Source organism: Rattus norvegicus, chromosome 20 (genome assembly GCF_036323735.1).
Source record: "Rattus norvegicus strain BN/NHsdMcwi chromosome 20, GRCr8, whole genome shotgun sequence".
In the NCBI taxonomy this organism is placed as follows: domain Eukaryota; kingdom Metazoa; phylum Chordata; class Mammalia; order Rodentia; family Muridae; genus Rattus; species Rattus norvegicus.
This window is the reverse complement of record NC_086038.1, coordinates 30,005,340-30,019,306: the sequence shown is the minus strand read 5'-3', so window position 1 is coordinate 30,019,306 and position 13,967 is coordinate 30,005,340. Positions and strand designations below refer to the sequence as shown.

The 13,967-nt window shown below is 48.9% G+C and overlaps 1 protein-coding gene and 1 pseudogene across 4 annotated transcripts in view; one reads left to right on the top strand and one right to left on the bottom strand.

Moving 5' to 3' along the window:
• The window catches only part of Lrrc20 (leucine rich repeat containing 20), a 105,513-nt gene that overhangs the window by 51,879 nt on the left and 39,667 nt on the right, over positions 1–13,967 (bottom strand). For 3 of the 4 annotated variants that reach the window (XM_006256465.3, NM_001109171.1, XM_063279468.1), the window contains exon 3: positions 8,695–8,844. In XM_006256465.3, the coding sequence (XP_006256527.1) occupies positions 8,695–8,844 (150 nt within the window). Of the gene's footprint in view, positions 1–8,694; positions 8,845–13,160; positions 13,210–13,967 lie in introns of all 4 variants that reach the window. The other variant, XM_039099014.2, reaches the window with a different exon arrangement.
• On the top strand, positions 3,279–4,205 carry Rpl27-ps8 (ribosomal protein L27, pseudogene 8; annotated as a pseudogene).

Sequence of the window (13,967 nt, the reverse complement as noted above, 5' to 3'; positions counted from 1 at the left end):
ACCACACTACAGCTTGTTCTACCCAATGAGTTACATCCCTAACTAGACGAACATTAACCCTGAGTTAAAGAAATATACAATGACGACGTAAAAAGATACACGTATCCTTTTCTAGTGAATGGTCTCAGCTCTACCCTCTTGCTGTGTGACCTTGGGCGAGTTCCTTGTGCTCTCTGAGCAAAGGGAAGAATATCAATAGATCTAGAAACACAGCGAGGGGGAAAGGAGGCAGAGGAAGAGAAAAGGTGAGAGGGCTGTAAAAATTTTAAGCAATTTATACTTGGAAAGGGTTCACAATGATGCCTGCTCTGGGATGCTGTAAATGTCACTAATAATAGAAGAATTTCTATTTCATGGGCCAGCAACATCTCTAGGGCTGGCAGAGACAGCTGCTGCTGAGCAGGGAATTAGATTTCTGGGGGAGGAGAGAGTCCTATTTCCCTTATTATTCCCTTTGACTGGACCACTGCATTGTGTGTCTACTGTCTATTCAAAAATAAACAGGCAGACAGGACCAGCTCTTTCAAACGACATGGTGGAGTTGGGCAGGTATGGTGGGGCTGCGAGCAACCAGAGGGAAACGGAAGGGAGTGGGGGTGCAGAACAGAGGGGCCTGTGGCTCAGCAGCAAAGTAAATCTGTGCAGAGAGCTTGGGATGAGGGCTGGAGAGAAATGCAAAGTCCTTTGTCACTCAGGGTTTGGAAATGTGAGCTTGGGAACTGAGCTGGAGGACAGATAATTCAGTCACACTGTCCTTCTAGGTGTGTCCCACCCGTGTCCCAGCACACTGTCCCTGCATTCTGGGTGTGTCCCACCCCTGTGTCCCAGCACTCTGTCCCTGCGTTCTGGGTGTGCCCCACCCCCGTGTCCCAGCACACTGTCCCTGTGTTCTGGGTATGCCCCACCCCCGTGTCCCAGCACTCTGTCCCTGTGTTCTGGGTATGCCCCACCCCCGTGTCCCAGCACACTTGCCCTGGCGAGAGAGTCCGAGGCAGGATGCGGGTGCTTGAATGGCAGATGGCACCCGCTCCCTTCTGAGGGGAACTGAACTGGTACCTTTCAACTCTAAGGTCTATTTGCCTCTGGCAGATGATCTTTCTGTCTCGTAGCAGTTACCGCAAACATTTAAACTTGTATTCTGTTGTATAACTAAGGGTCAGACACCAGTGAGGACAGAAAGCACCAGCCAGAGACCACCACTCCTCTGTCACCTCCTCCGTTCCTGATAGAATTCTTAGGGACAGCGATGATGGCTGCCCCATGGAGATGGGTTTTTCTGGGCTCCATGATTCTGACCGGGATCTATGCTGAAGAGGCAGAATATGTGTGCCCTGCACAGTAGTTCCGACTAATCCCCGGAAACAGCTAAGATATGGACATCCCATTTCAGCAGTGGTTCTGTGTCTGGTCAGGTGGCCCAGCCCCTTTCTCTATCCTTGCCTGAGGGCATGAGCTGGGGGAAAGGTTAGTGTGAGGGTCTACACAGCATGAAGTGGTCACACTTGGCCCTGCCATCTGACAGTCTATGTGAGGATGGCTCAATCCGTCCTCAGCTAGGGAGATTTGTCATGCCCCAGAGAACTCCCCCATAGCCTCCTTCTAGAACACCAGGAACTAAGCCATCCTAGGATACTTTCCACATTGTCCCAGTCCCCCCAAAACCTCCTAAGCCCCCATCATGAGCAGGGCAGTGCGGCCCTCTCCCACCAGTGGCTTGCTACAGAGAAGGATGAAGCTCCCTGTGCACCTGTCTGCTTGGCTGAGGCAATGAGGTAAATTGTAATTTTCTCTGGCAATAATCAAAGAAGTTGCTGCCTGGAGGCCCCTGTGGTGAGGACAATAGCAGCCTGTAGAGTTGAGAAGCCCTCAACAGATAGGCCCCGAGGGGGGCCTGCAGCCTGAGCAGAAGTACACATAGCACAGTCTTGGAGCTTCACAGGGTGCCTGGGCTTCCTGTCAGCTGGAGGGTTCAGAGAACACACTGCTTAGGGAAGGACAAAGAAAGAGACAAGAAACAAAGGACAATGTGGCTCATTACAGCTGGGTGCAGTGGTGCACACCTGTCGAACCAGCAGCACAGAGGAAGTGGGGGCAGGAGGACTGGGAGTCAAAGGTCATCCTTGGATACATAAAGAGCTGGAGGTCAGCCTGGTTTATGTGAGATGACCATCTTGGGTCAAATAAGTTCATCATCGTGGAAATCATAAGACTCCCAACATCCCAACTTCACATTATAAGGATCAGGTGTCACCCCACATTTGACCCTACTCCCTGATACTTAATCCAAACAGAGCCTTGTCCCCGAGCCCAGCTCTGCCAAGCCTGTTTTCTCTACAATAGACTTTGTGTTAGCTTATCCTCCACAGAGGCTCCCAGGCTGGTTGACCAGATAGCCCAAGCCTCCTGGCCCAACTCTGTCCAGAACAATGTACTCTCAGCTGGCCCAGCCCTTCTGCCCCTGCCTGAGGAGAGAAGACCCATCTTCTCAGAGGCTCCTTAGGACCTGGCTGAAGATTAGCTTATACAAGGCTGGTCTCACTGACTGCATCTGTGGGCTTGCTTTAACTTTGCCCCACAGTGCTTCTCCTGTCCTCAATGTCCCTTACTGGGTTTTCAAACCCCAATTCATCCTGCCGGGACCCTTCTCAAATGTCCCTGCTTAAGCAGCTAGCTCCCTCAGGCCAGTCCCTGAGGACATGTTCCATCCTTCCGCTCTGCAGTTTGGTCTTGTGTCATTTTTAACATTCATTTGCCAAACAGACCTTTCACCTACTGAAGGCTGCTACAGAAAGCCCACCTTACTTACCAGGCAAGCACCTCCTCATCTAACAATCCCCACTTTAAATTACTTCTCTAGAGCTTCCTGAGATCCCACCCACGCCTCGGAGTCTTTCACTGGCAAGCCATCAGCAGATAACTCTGTAAGGTTCGATGTTGCTGCCTAGTCCATCTGCCTCCCCTGTCAAACAGTGAGGACCTCGGGGGGTTGGGGGGGGCTGTCTCTATGTAGTTCTAAATCTCATCCTTCCCAAACGGAGCTGGCCTTACAATGACAAATCATGGGCGGAGAGGAGTGAGCTGGCAAGGTGGCTCGGAGGTTAAGGGCACTGTCTTCTCTTCCAGGGAGCCTTCTAGTGGCCTTGTGGCAGCCCACAACTGTCCGTAACTCTAGTTCCAGAGGAACAAAAATTCTTTTTTGGCCTCTTTGGGCATCAGGAATATAAATGCTGTACAGATGTATATGCTGGCTAAGTACCCATACACACAAAATGATAAAATGGAATTTAAAAAGAAAAAAGAAACCCCTATGCCCAGGGCCAGGAGATTTGAGTACCCAGTGAATGTGGATTCCTGTACCATTATTTGCTTGGCTGTACCACAAGGTGATCCAGACAGACACTTGTGAGCATCCACTGGACAGGGTAAAAAGGCAAAGGTGTGAGAGACTGAATTCTGCTCTTTGTTTCTTAGCCCAGGCTAGCCTCCAGCTTTCCATGAAGTTGAGAATGATCCTGAACTATTTCTCCTGCTTCTGTCTCCCAGGTAGGGTTACAGGTGTTTCCTACCACTCCCGCCTCACAAAAGACTGAATTTACTGACAACAGTGAAAGCCGCTATCAAATAGAATACTGATTCACAATCTGTAGCACAGGAAGCCAATTACCTGGACCTGCTAGCCCCAGGACACCCGATGTGCCGGCTAGGACACACAAACCAGAGTTATCTGAAAAGAGGGAACTTTAATTTAAAAAAAAAACTCTTCCATGCCTTTCTGCTGAGTGCTGGCTGCTTGCTCTTAAAATGGGCAAATTCATGAAACCCTGGAAAGTGGTGCTTATCCTGGCTGGACGCTACTCTGGACGCAAAGCCGTCACTGTAAAGAACATTGATGATGGCACCTCAGACCAACCTTACAGCCATGCCCTGGTGGCTGGAACTGACCGCTGTCTGCTAAGAGTGACAACTGCCATGGGCAAGAAGAAAATCACCAAGCGATCCGAGATCAGGTCCTCTAAGTTAACTACAGCCACCTCATGCCCACAAGGTACTCTGTGGAGATCCCCTTGGACAAAACTGTCATCAACAAGGTTGTGTTCAGAGACCCAGTGTTGAAATGCAAGGCTAGGCAGGAGGCCAAGATCAAGTTCGAGGAGTGATACAAGACAGGGAAGAACAAATGGTTTTTCCAGAAGCTTCGCTTTTAGATGTATTTTTGTTTTCGTCATTAAAAATTTAAAAAAGAAAAAAGAAAAACAGAAAATGCCTCCATAAGATCCAGATGTAGGACATCCTCTTAAATTAGTGACTGATAAAGGAGGGCCCAGCCTATTGTGGGTGCTGCCATCCCTGGGACGGTGGTCCTGGGTTCTGTGAGAAAACGGCTTCCTTCAGCGATAGACTACAGTGTGGATGTGTAAGCCCAATAAATCCTTTCCTCCCCAACTTGCTTCTTGGTCATGGTGTTTTGTCACAGTGATAGAAACCCTAGCTAAGACACTTGCTCACTTAAGTCAACATCATAGGAACCATTGTGTACAGCAACTGTTCAACAAGCAAAAGCCCCTGTAACAGGCTTTGAAGGGCCAGGACTCAATGACGCACAGCTTCTGAAATTGGGGGGCTGGGGGAGGCAGGATAAATATTGCTAAGACAGGATCCCATTTAGCCCAGGCTAACCTCACACTCATGATGCAGCTGAGGTTGGCTTTGAACCCCTGGGTTGTGCCTCTACCTCCCAAGTACTGGGCTGACAGGCTTGAGCTATCGCACCTGGGTGAGCTTCCCTGATTTCTTTCTCCATATCCAGCTATGGCTCATGGGGAGAAAGCTAAACCTACCTCTTCCCAATTCTAGAGCCCCACCAAGGATGCCTGATTTTCACAAGCCGTTAGCAGTTGCCCAAGCAGTCACTCAGACTAAAACCCTTGCTTTTGTTCCGCTAAGAAGCATTCCTAGCCCCCTGCCCTCTCTGGAGCCTCTGCCAAGAGCATCTGATGGGTTGGCTTCCTGCTCCATAGCAGATTACAAGGACAGGGATCTCTAAGTGCCTCATGGGGCGGGGAGACACACGTATGTATCCTTAGGTGTGCATTAGGTATGCCTTACACTCCTCCTACCTAGCAGGTCCTGACACAATCTATTAAGAGAGCTGTGAGACCAGAGAGCAAGCATTCGGACACATACACAGAAGAGCCACACCCAGACACTGAGTTCTCTTTCCCCAGACCCACCTGACCCCTTCCCTCACTCAGGTTCTGCTGTTTTGTTTCCAAGACATACTACCATATCTCAGGCCGGCCTCTCATGGGCCAGGAGGCAGAAGATGACTTTGAACTCGTGATCCTCTTGCCCCTAGCCCTGGAGTTCTGGGATCCCAGGTACACAAGTGGTTTATGCACTTCTAGGGACTGAACCAAAGGTATCCTAGATGCTAGACACCCAGCCAACCAGCTGAGCCTCAGGCACTGCAGACAAGGTCCTGCCTTCTCATTTCATATCAAATGAGTTAGGGAGATGGGACAGTAGACTCAAAGAGGCCCCAACCCTGGGAAGCCAAGGAGCCCCCAGGGTACTCTTGGGAGTCTCTGAGGGAGGCAGGGCGATAGTAGCACGGAGGCTGCTCTGTCAAGAGCCCAGAAGACAGCACAGGAGTCTTGTCAACAACGCTATTATCTCCTTCTCCACACACATAAAGCAGGGTGTGAGTGTATGTGTGCGCGCACTGTTGAAAGAGAAATCACAACAAAGACTTGGCCTCAGAGCTATCTCTCCAAGAGCCAAGTGGGCCTTGCTTGGCTCAAGCACTCACTGTCCCCGCCACCCACCCACCCCACCCCCCGCCCAGCTCCTGACCATTGCAGCCTACAATCCACTGTATGAAATCCAACTAACAGAGCTGGCTTTCCCTTTGAAACCCCAAGCTGAGGGATAGAGGAGTCAGGAGCTGGTGGGAGTGGAGATGAGAGTTCAAACAGCATCCTTCAACAGGCGTCTGATCCAATGATGTTAGAGAGAGCACAGTGGTGGTGGGGGTAGCCCTGAGCAGCTCTTCTCTCAAGCTGCTGCTGAGGGCTCTCTGAAGAGGGCTCTCTGAAATCTCTTCCTCCAGCCTCTGCTGCTCTTGGGAAGTATCAATTCCTCGGCCCCGCAGTCTACCTCCCTCACTCTGCCCTTACCAGCATCTGAGCCCTCGGGGTGCGGGGCAGTGTTAAGGATGGGTACCTTACAATCCAGGGCACCTTTGTTTCCCCAACTTCAGACTCAGGTCTGAAAGAATGCAGGTGTGTAAGTGTTGGACTGATGATAGGAAAAGCACACAGATCTCCCTCTGCCCAAAGACGCCGCAACCCAAGTGCTCTTCCTGGGACCCTGACATCCCCACCACCTCTCTGTCTAGAAAGCAAACACCCAGGGATGGAGGGTACAGCTTACCCAGTATGATAAAGCCCTGGGTTTGACCCCCCCCCAGCACCATAGAAGATGGACATATAATCTCAACACTTAGAAGGCAGAGGCAGAAGGATAGTAAGGCTAAAGGTCTTCTTCAATCAAATAGAGTTGGGTCAGCCTGGGCTACAATAAGACTTTGCTGGGGTGGGGTGGGGGTTACTGCTGGACGTAACACTACAAGACCTTTCTTTGATCTAATACTGCGAGATGGCCCAACTCAGGGTCTAAGCCCTGAAGATTCTGCTCTGGGACTTCAGCTAAGCTCTTCTGTGGTGGTTTGAATATGCCTGGCCCACGGGAAGGGGCACTGTCAGGAGGTGTGGCCTTGTTGAAGTAGGTGTGGCCTTGGTGGAGGAAGTGTGTCACTGCATAGGCAGGCTTTAAGGACTCCGAATGCTCAAGCTCCAGCCAGTGCAGAAGAGAGTCTCCTCCTCACTGCTGCCTTTGGACCAAGGTAGAACTCTCGGATCTTCCAGCACCATGTCTGCCTGCATGCCGCCATGTTTCCCACCAAGATGATAATGGACTGAACCTCTGAAACTGTAAGCCAGCCCCAATGAAATGTTATCCTTTATAAGAGCGGATTTGGTCACGGTGTCTCTTCAGAGCAATGACACCAAAAGTAAGACACCTTCCCTCCTTGATTCTCCATCCCCTTCCATGAAGTAGGACGCCAGAGGCCGTGCCGATATTTGACAAGCTAAATCTGCATTGTGAATGTGCTCCTACCGGTTTCCATGTAACATTAACACTTGGGAAAATTCTCCAAAACTGCTTATTTAATAATTACTTATTAAGAAATCCTCAGGAGCCAGCCATGGGAATGTACAATCCCAGTGCTTAGAAGGTAGAGAGAGGAAGACCGAAAGTTCAACATCACCTCTGGCTCCATGGTGAGTTTAACAACAGTTCTGGCTACAAGAGACCCTGTCTCAAAAAAAAAAAAAAAAAAAAAAAAAAAAAAAAAAAAAAAAAAAAAAAAAAAAAACCCAAACTGGAGAAATGACCGGAAGAATGGATACCAGCAGCCCATCTTCTCCCATAGCAACCCAGCTGACAGACATACCAGTGGTTGGTGGGCAAGTCCCCATTGCTCCCTACTGCCACGTGCTCAATACAAGTCACTCCTTACTCTCAAAGTAGTCTCTTAGGCATATTTGCTGATAAGCCCTTAACTGTGTGGGTCTCAAGTCTGGCTATCACCATTTCAGCATGGCCTGTATTAATGCCAATGCCTAGACTCACACTCAGATGGCCAAATTTATCTCATCTTGGGGTGATTTTGTGTACAGAGAAGTTCCCAGGATGGTTCTGATTTCAGCTGGGGACATGAGCTAACAGTCCGAGAAGCCTATGGGGTTCCACCTCACCTATAGAAAGAAGCAAACACCAAAAAGGATGGAAAAGAGAAACCAGCCAGGTCTAAGTTCCCACACAAGGAAACAAGCCCCATCCTAGGCCCCTCCCACTCGTCAGTCACAAGCACTGGGGCTTTTCAGATACAGCTCACTGTGTTCTAAAACCTCCATTCAGAAGGATCCACCCAGACTACTCCAGCCTCGGTGCTCATCCGTATGCGCTGTGAAGCTCGTCTGCTTCCCCCTGAGCCACCACACCAGTCCTCTCCACTTGCTGCACCAAGCTTTGCCCATTCATATCTGTCTCTGCTTTCTGATCTCCAGCACCCACGGCTCCCTGAGGAAGCCTGCCCTGCTGAGATCAGGGATCTGAGATTTGCCTGCTCATTCCTCATACAGGACCACTGTTTTAGGTTTGTGTCTTTAAACAGAATCATATTCTTTTCATAGCCACAACAGACACCTGCTGGCCTCCTGCCTAACACCTCCATGAACCATTTCCCGTCGCTGTGTATGCCAGAGAGATAAGCCAACATTGCACCTGTCGCAAACTGCACCAAAGAAGGAGCATGAGAGAAAGCCACGCTAGGGATGACAAGGGGATCAGTCATTCATGTCCTTGGGCCTGCTGGTCTCGTCAGACCAGAGAGTCCGGCCAGGTCTCATCTTCTTGTCTTCGGTCAACCTAACTTTCAGCCAGCTGGAAACAGAATTTGACCCAGAGATTTCTAGGCACAAGTCTATATCTTCAAAGACCACCCTTGGGAATGACTTTATAGGTCTGCCTGAACCAAGGCTAGCTCTGGGGACATTCCCCAGATGGAGTGAGACTCTGAGGGTCAGGGGCTGGTCACACTCTCCTTGCCTGAGCTAACCCATGGCTTACCTCGAAGCTGACTGAAGGTGGTCATGAACTTGCTGGTGAGGGACTTGAGTTCATTGTTGGCCAGCGTGATGAGGTGGATCTGGTCAGAGACGTTCCTCAGGACCTTGTAGATGCAGATGGGGAAAGAAACAAGCTTGCAGTCGGCCAGGTCTGCAGCAAAAAGGACAAGGACAGATCAGAGCCATGAATCCCAGCTGCCCAAGAATCCTCCAGACCCATGTGGATCTGACCCATCCACTCCCTCCAGCTTCCATGCATTTCTGCTTGGGCCATACCCCCATCAGCGGTACAGCTCCCTTGTCCCTTTTACATACTCTGAACCATGGGTTTGCTCCCACCTATATTACCATAGCATCCTAGCCGGAAACCAAGAGGCAGAAGAACCTTCAAATCACAATAATGAGGTCCTTCGGGTTGCTACTGTTCCGAACTTTCCCTTACAGAACTGATTCCCTTGGAATCAAACACCTGACAATGAGGCAGCCTCTTAACAGTACTTGACAACCACTTGTGTTGGATGCCCACAATGCTCAAACTCTTTGGTTCTGACCATCTTCCAAGGCCTGGATCAAACAAGCAGAAGCAGAGAACTCGCTGAGCAGAACAGGCTAGCACTCTGCTAATGGCTAACCACAGTCACCATGTGACCGAGGGATGCCACCTGCCCTAGTTAGCGTTTCTATTGCTGTGACGAAACAGTATGACCAAAAAAAAAGCTGGGGCGGGAAAAGGTTTATTCTGCTTCCGATATACACTTCCAATATCACAGGTCATCACCAGAGGAAGCCAGGACCAGAACTCAAGCAGGTCAGGAAGCAGGAGCTGATGCAGAGGCCATGGAGGGGTGCTGCTCACTGGTTTGCTCCCCATGGCTTGCTCAGCCTGCTTTCTTATAGAACTCAGGACCACCAGCCCAGGGGTGGCGCCACCTACAATGGGCTGGGCCCTCCCCCATTGCTCACTAATTGAGAAAAAGTCTTACAGTTGGAGCTCATGAAGGCATTTCTTCAACTGAGACTCCTCTTTGATGACTCTAGCTTGCATCAAGTTGACACAAAACCAGCCAGGACTCTCCTACATACAAACCCAGGAGCACACAAGGACAAGTGTGTCCACGAAAGAGAGAGAGAGAGAGAGAGAGAGAGAGAGAGAGAGAGAGAGAGAGAGAACACAAGGTACACAGATGTCCTTAGTAGCTTTGCTCACAAGGCATGAAAACAAACATGGCACAAGTGGCCCCAGACTGGGAAGTGGGTGACATGACCATAAAAGGGACTATTACAGAAAGGAAGGAAGGAAGGAAGGAAGGAAGGAAGGAAGGAAGGAAGAAAGAAAGGAAGGAAGGAAGAAAGAAAGGGAGAGAAAGAAAGGAGGAAGGAAGGAAAGAAAAAAGGAAAGGAAAGGAAGGAAAGGAAGGAAGGAAGGAAGGAAGAGAGAAAGAAAGAAAAGAAAGAAAGAAAGAAAGAAAGAAAGGAAGGAAGGAAGGAAGAAAGAAAGAAAGAAAGAAAGAAAGAAAGAAAGAAAGAAAGAAAGAAGAAAAAGCAAGCAAGCAGGCAGGCAAGAAAGCAAGCTATAGGGTAGAAGTTGGGCTGGGGAGGTGATGTGGTTGGAAAAGTGTTTGCCTTGCAAGCACAAGGGCCTATGTGTGATCCCACAGTCCATGGGTTGCAGAGAAGGCAGTTGTGGTGGTGTGTGTGTTATGGTCCCCATACTGGGGAGGTAGAGACAGGCTTAGCCCTGGGGGTCACCGGCCAGCCTAGCCTACTTCCTGAGATCCCCATCCTATCCCCCACCAAAAAGGTAAAATAAATGGATGGTAACTGAGAAAAGATGGGGTTGTCCTCTGACCTCCACACACATGCGTACATACATGTGTGCCTAGGAACATGCCCCTGCCCACCGTGGAAGAATCAGGAAAACACGGTACCAAGCAAAGAAGTCAGCGGTAAACACCACACATACTTGACTCTGCATACTGAAATGTTCAGAAGACCCATATCCACTCAGATGTCAGGTAGACTGACGAGTGCCCCAGGCTGCTGGAGAGAGTCTGTGAGTGGTAAGGGAGAGGTGTGGGAGAGTGGGGGAGGGGCCCGCACAAGGCTCTAAAATCGAATTGCAGCAGCGACATCATACCAGGGAAAGGATTTCTTTCTCTTCCTCTCCTTCCTTCTTCCATTTTTCTTCTGTGTCTCATGTAGCACATGTAGCCTAGCCTCAAACTCCCTATGTGACCAAGGATGACGCTCAACTTCTGATCCTCCTGCGTCTACGTCCTAAGGGCTGGAGACGCAGGTGGATCCTTACCACAACCAGTCTCACAGAATATTGGGGACCGAACCCAGAGGTTTGCGTCGGCTGGGGAAGCCCTCCATCCACTTAGCCACGTGGCCAGGCTCAGGTGGTTCACTTCCCGTGGACGAACTCCACAGCCCGTGGATTACGGCACACTCCATAAAGCTGTGAGCACAGAGAAACACATGAAGCACAGAGGCTATGCTCTTAGGCCATCTGGCTCTCCCAAGCCACGTAAGCTCCCTGTGCCTCGGTTTCCACATCTGTAGAAGGTAATGGCGGTGGTGTTTGACTGGCAGCTGCCGAGAAGATGAACTGGGGTCAAATCGTAACTCACAAAGGGCCTGGCTGGCAGACAGATAGTGTGTTACAGCGGCATCTCCCCATCGCCACCTCACTCTGTTCAAAGCCTTTATTTGCTTCAAGGCTGGCTTCCTCCACACCTCTTCTAGAAATCTTTCTGGAGATGGCTCTCTTGGGTTGCTGGGCGTTGCAGATGTTTCTAGAATATGCAAGTGCAACAATAATCCCAAGTGCCAATGATAAAATAGGAGTTGTCATACACTGCTGTTTGTCTGCTGTGCAGCCCTAGGAACTGAACCTGCAGCCTTGGGCTTGCTAGGCAAAATGCTCTACCACTGTGCCGTATTCCCAGTAGGAAAATGTGGCTTTTAAAGGTCCTATTCCTAAGAGCAACAATAAGCACATGGAAATCATCATATAATAATTGTGATTATCATTTAACTAAAGCCTTCCTCAAGCAACTGCCCCTCCCCCCTCAGATCTCTCCTCTTGTTCCAACTCTAAGTCAAATGGCACTTGCTCCATGAAGCCTTCTCGATGCCCTGAGCAGCTGTGAAAAGCTGGAGTCTCATGCAGTGTCACTAGACCACTTAATCCTAGGTTTTCTTAGCATCTTTCCATGTCTGTGCTCAGATATATTTAGAATAGGTTTATATGTGAAGACAGATAACATGTTCACTGGTGACAAGATAAAACACTTAAATGGTGCTGCTTTTTTTTTTTTTTTTCGGAGCTGGGGACCGAATCCAGGGCCTTGAGCTTGCTAGGCAAGCGCTCTACCACTGAGCTAAATCCCCAACCCGGTGCTGCTTTTTAAAAAGGAATTTTATTTCACTTCTAAGTCATGCATATGTGTGCCTGTTTGTGTATATACACACATGGATGTGCAGGTGCCTGAGAAGATCAGGAGAGGGGGTCGGATCCCTGGAAGTCGGAGTTAAAGGTGCTTGTGACCCACCCAACCTGGCTGTTGGTACTTGAACTTGGGTCCTCTGCAAGAGCAGCAAGGGTGCTTAACCATTCATGGAGGCATCTTTCTAACCCAAGTTGCCCTTTTTCCTTGTTTGATTTTGAGACAGGGTCTCTCTATGCAGCCCTGGCTGTCCTGGAAATCATTCTGTAAACCAGGCTGGCCTTGAACTCACAGAAATCTGCCTGCCTCTGCCTCCGAGTGCTGGGATTAAAGGTGTCCGCCACCACTGCTCAGGACCACGTTGCCCATTTTAAAAGAATGCCTGCTGTATTTTTCTACACAAATCCCATCTCTCGGTGAATAAACAGAATGATCTGAGAAATGAAACAGTTACAGTCACTCTCAAAGTCACACTAATTAGGAGAGGGCAAAAGGACAAGTGTCGTATAAAGAAAACATTGAGCCCAGACGTTTATCCCAGAAGAAAACATGTCATAATTTAATAACGCCAATGGGAGCCTCACAAATGAATCAGGGAAGAGAGTGCTCCTCAGCTCCCTCGCTTGGGGGAAAACAATAGAGACTCGGCTAAGAGTCGGAATCTTTTCTCTCCAACAGGAAAACCACAAGTACAGTTAATATCTATGTAAGCTCTTAGGTGCAGGTATCTTTCCAAACCTACAGAGTACAGAAGGCGGCAATGTTATAAAAGATAGACCACTGAACATTTAAAAAGGGGGCTGGGGGGATGTCGAAGTGGCTAACGGAGCTTGCTGCTCTTCCAGAGGACACACCCTTAACTCCCTGCACCCAAACGGCAGCTCCCATCCACCTCTAACTCCAACTCCAAAAGATCCAATACCCTCGTTGGCCTCCAAGGAACACTGTACATACATAGCACATGCAAAGACACAAAGACACACACACACACACACACACACACACACACACTTACTTGAATCTTTTTAAGAAAATAAGGCAAACAGTGGACTATGCAAAAAAGTCTGTAAGATAAATAAGATGAAATGCTTAGATGACAGTATAAAAAAAATTAAAAGACTAACCTGTAAATCGAACAGAAGATAGTTTCAAAGGGAAAATAAAAGCTAGAAACAAATACACGGCCCTCACATGGACTGCACGCCGCGCTCTAGAACTTTATCTTAGTTTGTGAATCGACTGAACAAGAGGGCTGTGCTTTAAAAAACATACCTAGGTAATATGACCAGAGGAAGTTGTGCCCCTTGGTCTCATCTGCAATGCTTTGGGTAACGAGACTAATTATATATCACAGTCAATTAACCGTTTTGATTTACCCCATGGGACATTCTGTTCACTTCTTATGTTATTCTGTATGAGATTCTTTTTTTAAAAATATTTATTTATTTATTATGTATACATCATACAGCTTTCTGTCTGCATGTGTGCCTGCAGGGCAGAAGATGACCCCAGATTTCATTATAGATGGTTGTGAGCCATGTGGTTGCTGGGAATTGAACTCAGGACCTTTGGAAGAGCAGTCAGTGTTCTTGATCTTTTTCTTTTTTCTTTTTTTTTTTTTTTTTCGGAGCTGGGAACCGAACCCAGGGCCTTGTGCTTGGTAGGCAAGCGCTCTACCACTGAGCTAAGTCCCCAACCTGCAGTCAGTGTTCATAACCGCTGAGCCATCTCTCCAGCCCTCTGTATGCGATTCTTGAGGTCATTCTCTGAAGGCTGGTTAAAGCTCCTTCGCCGGTGACTCTCGGTCACTTTCACATTTCAG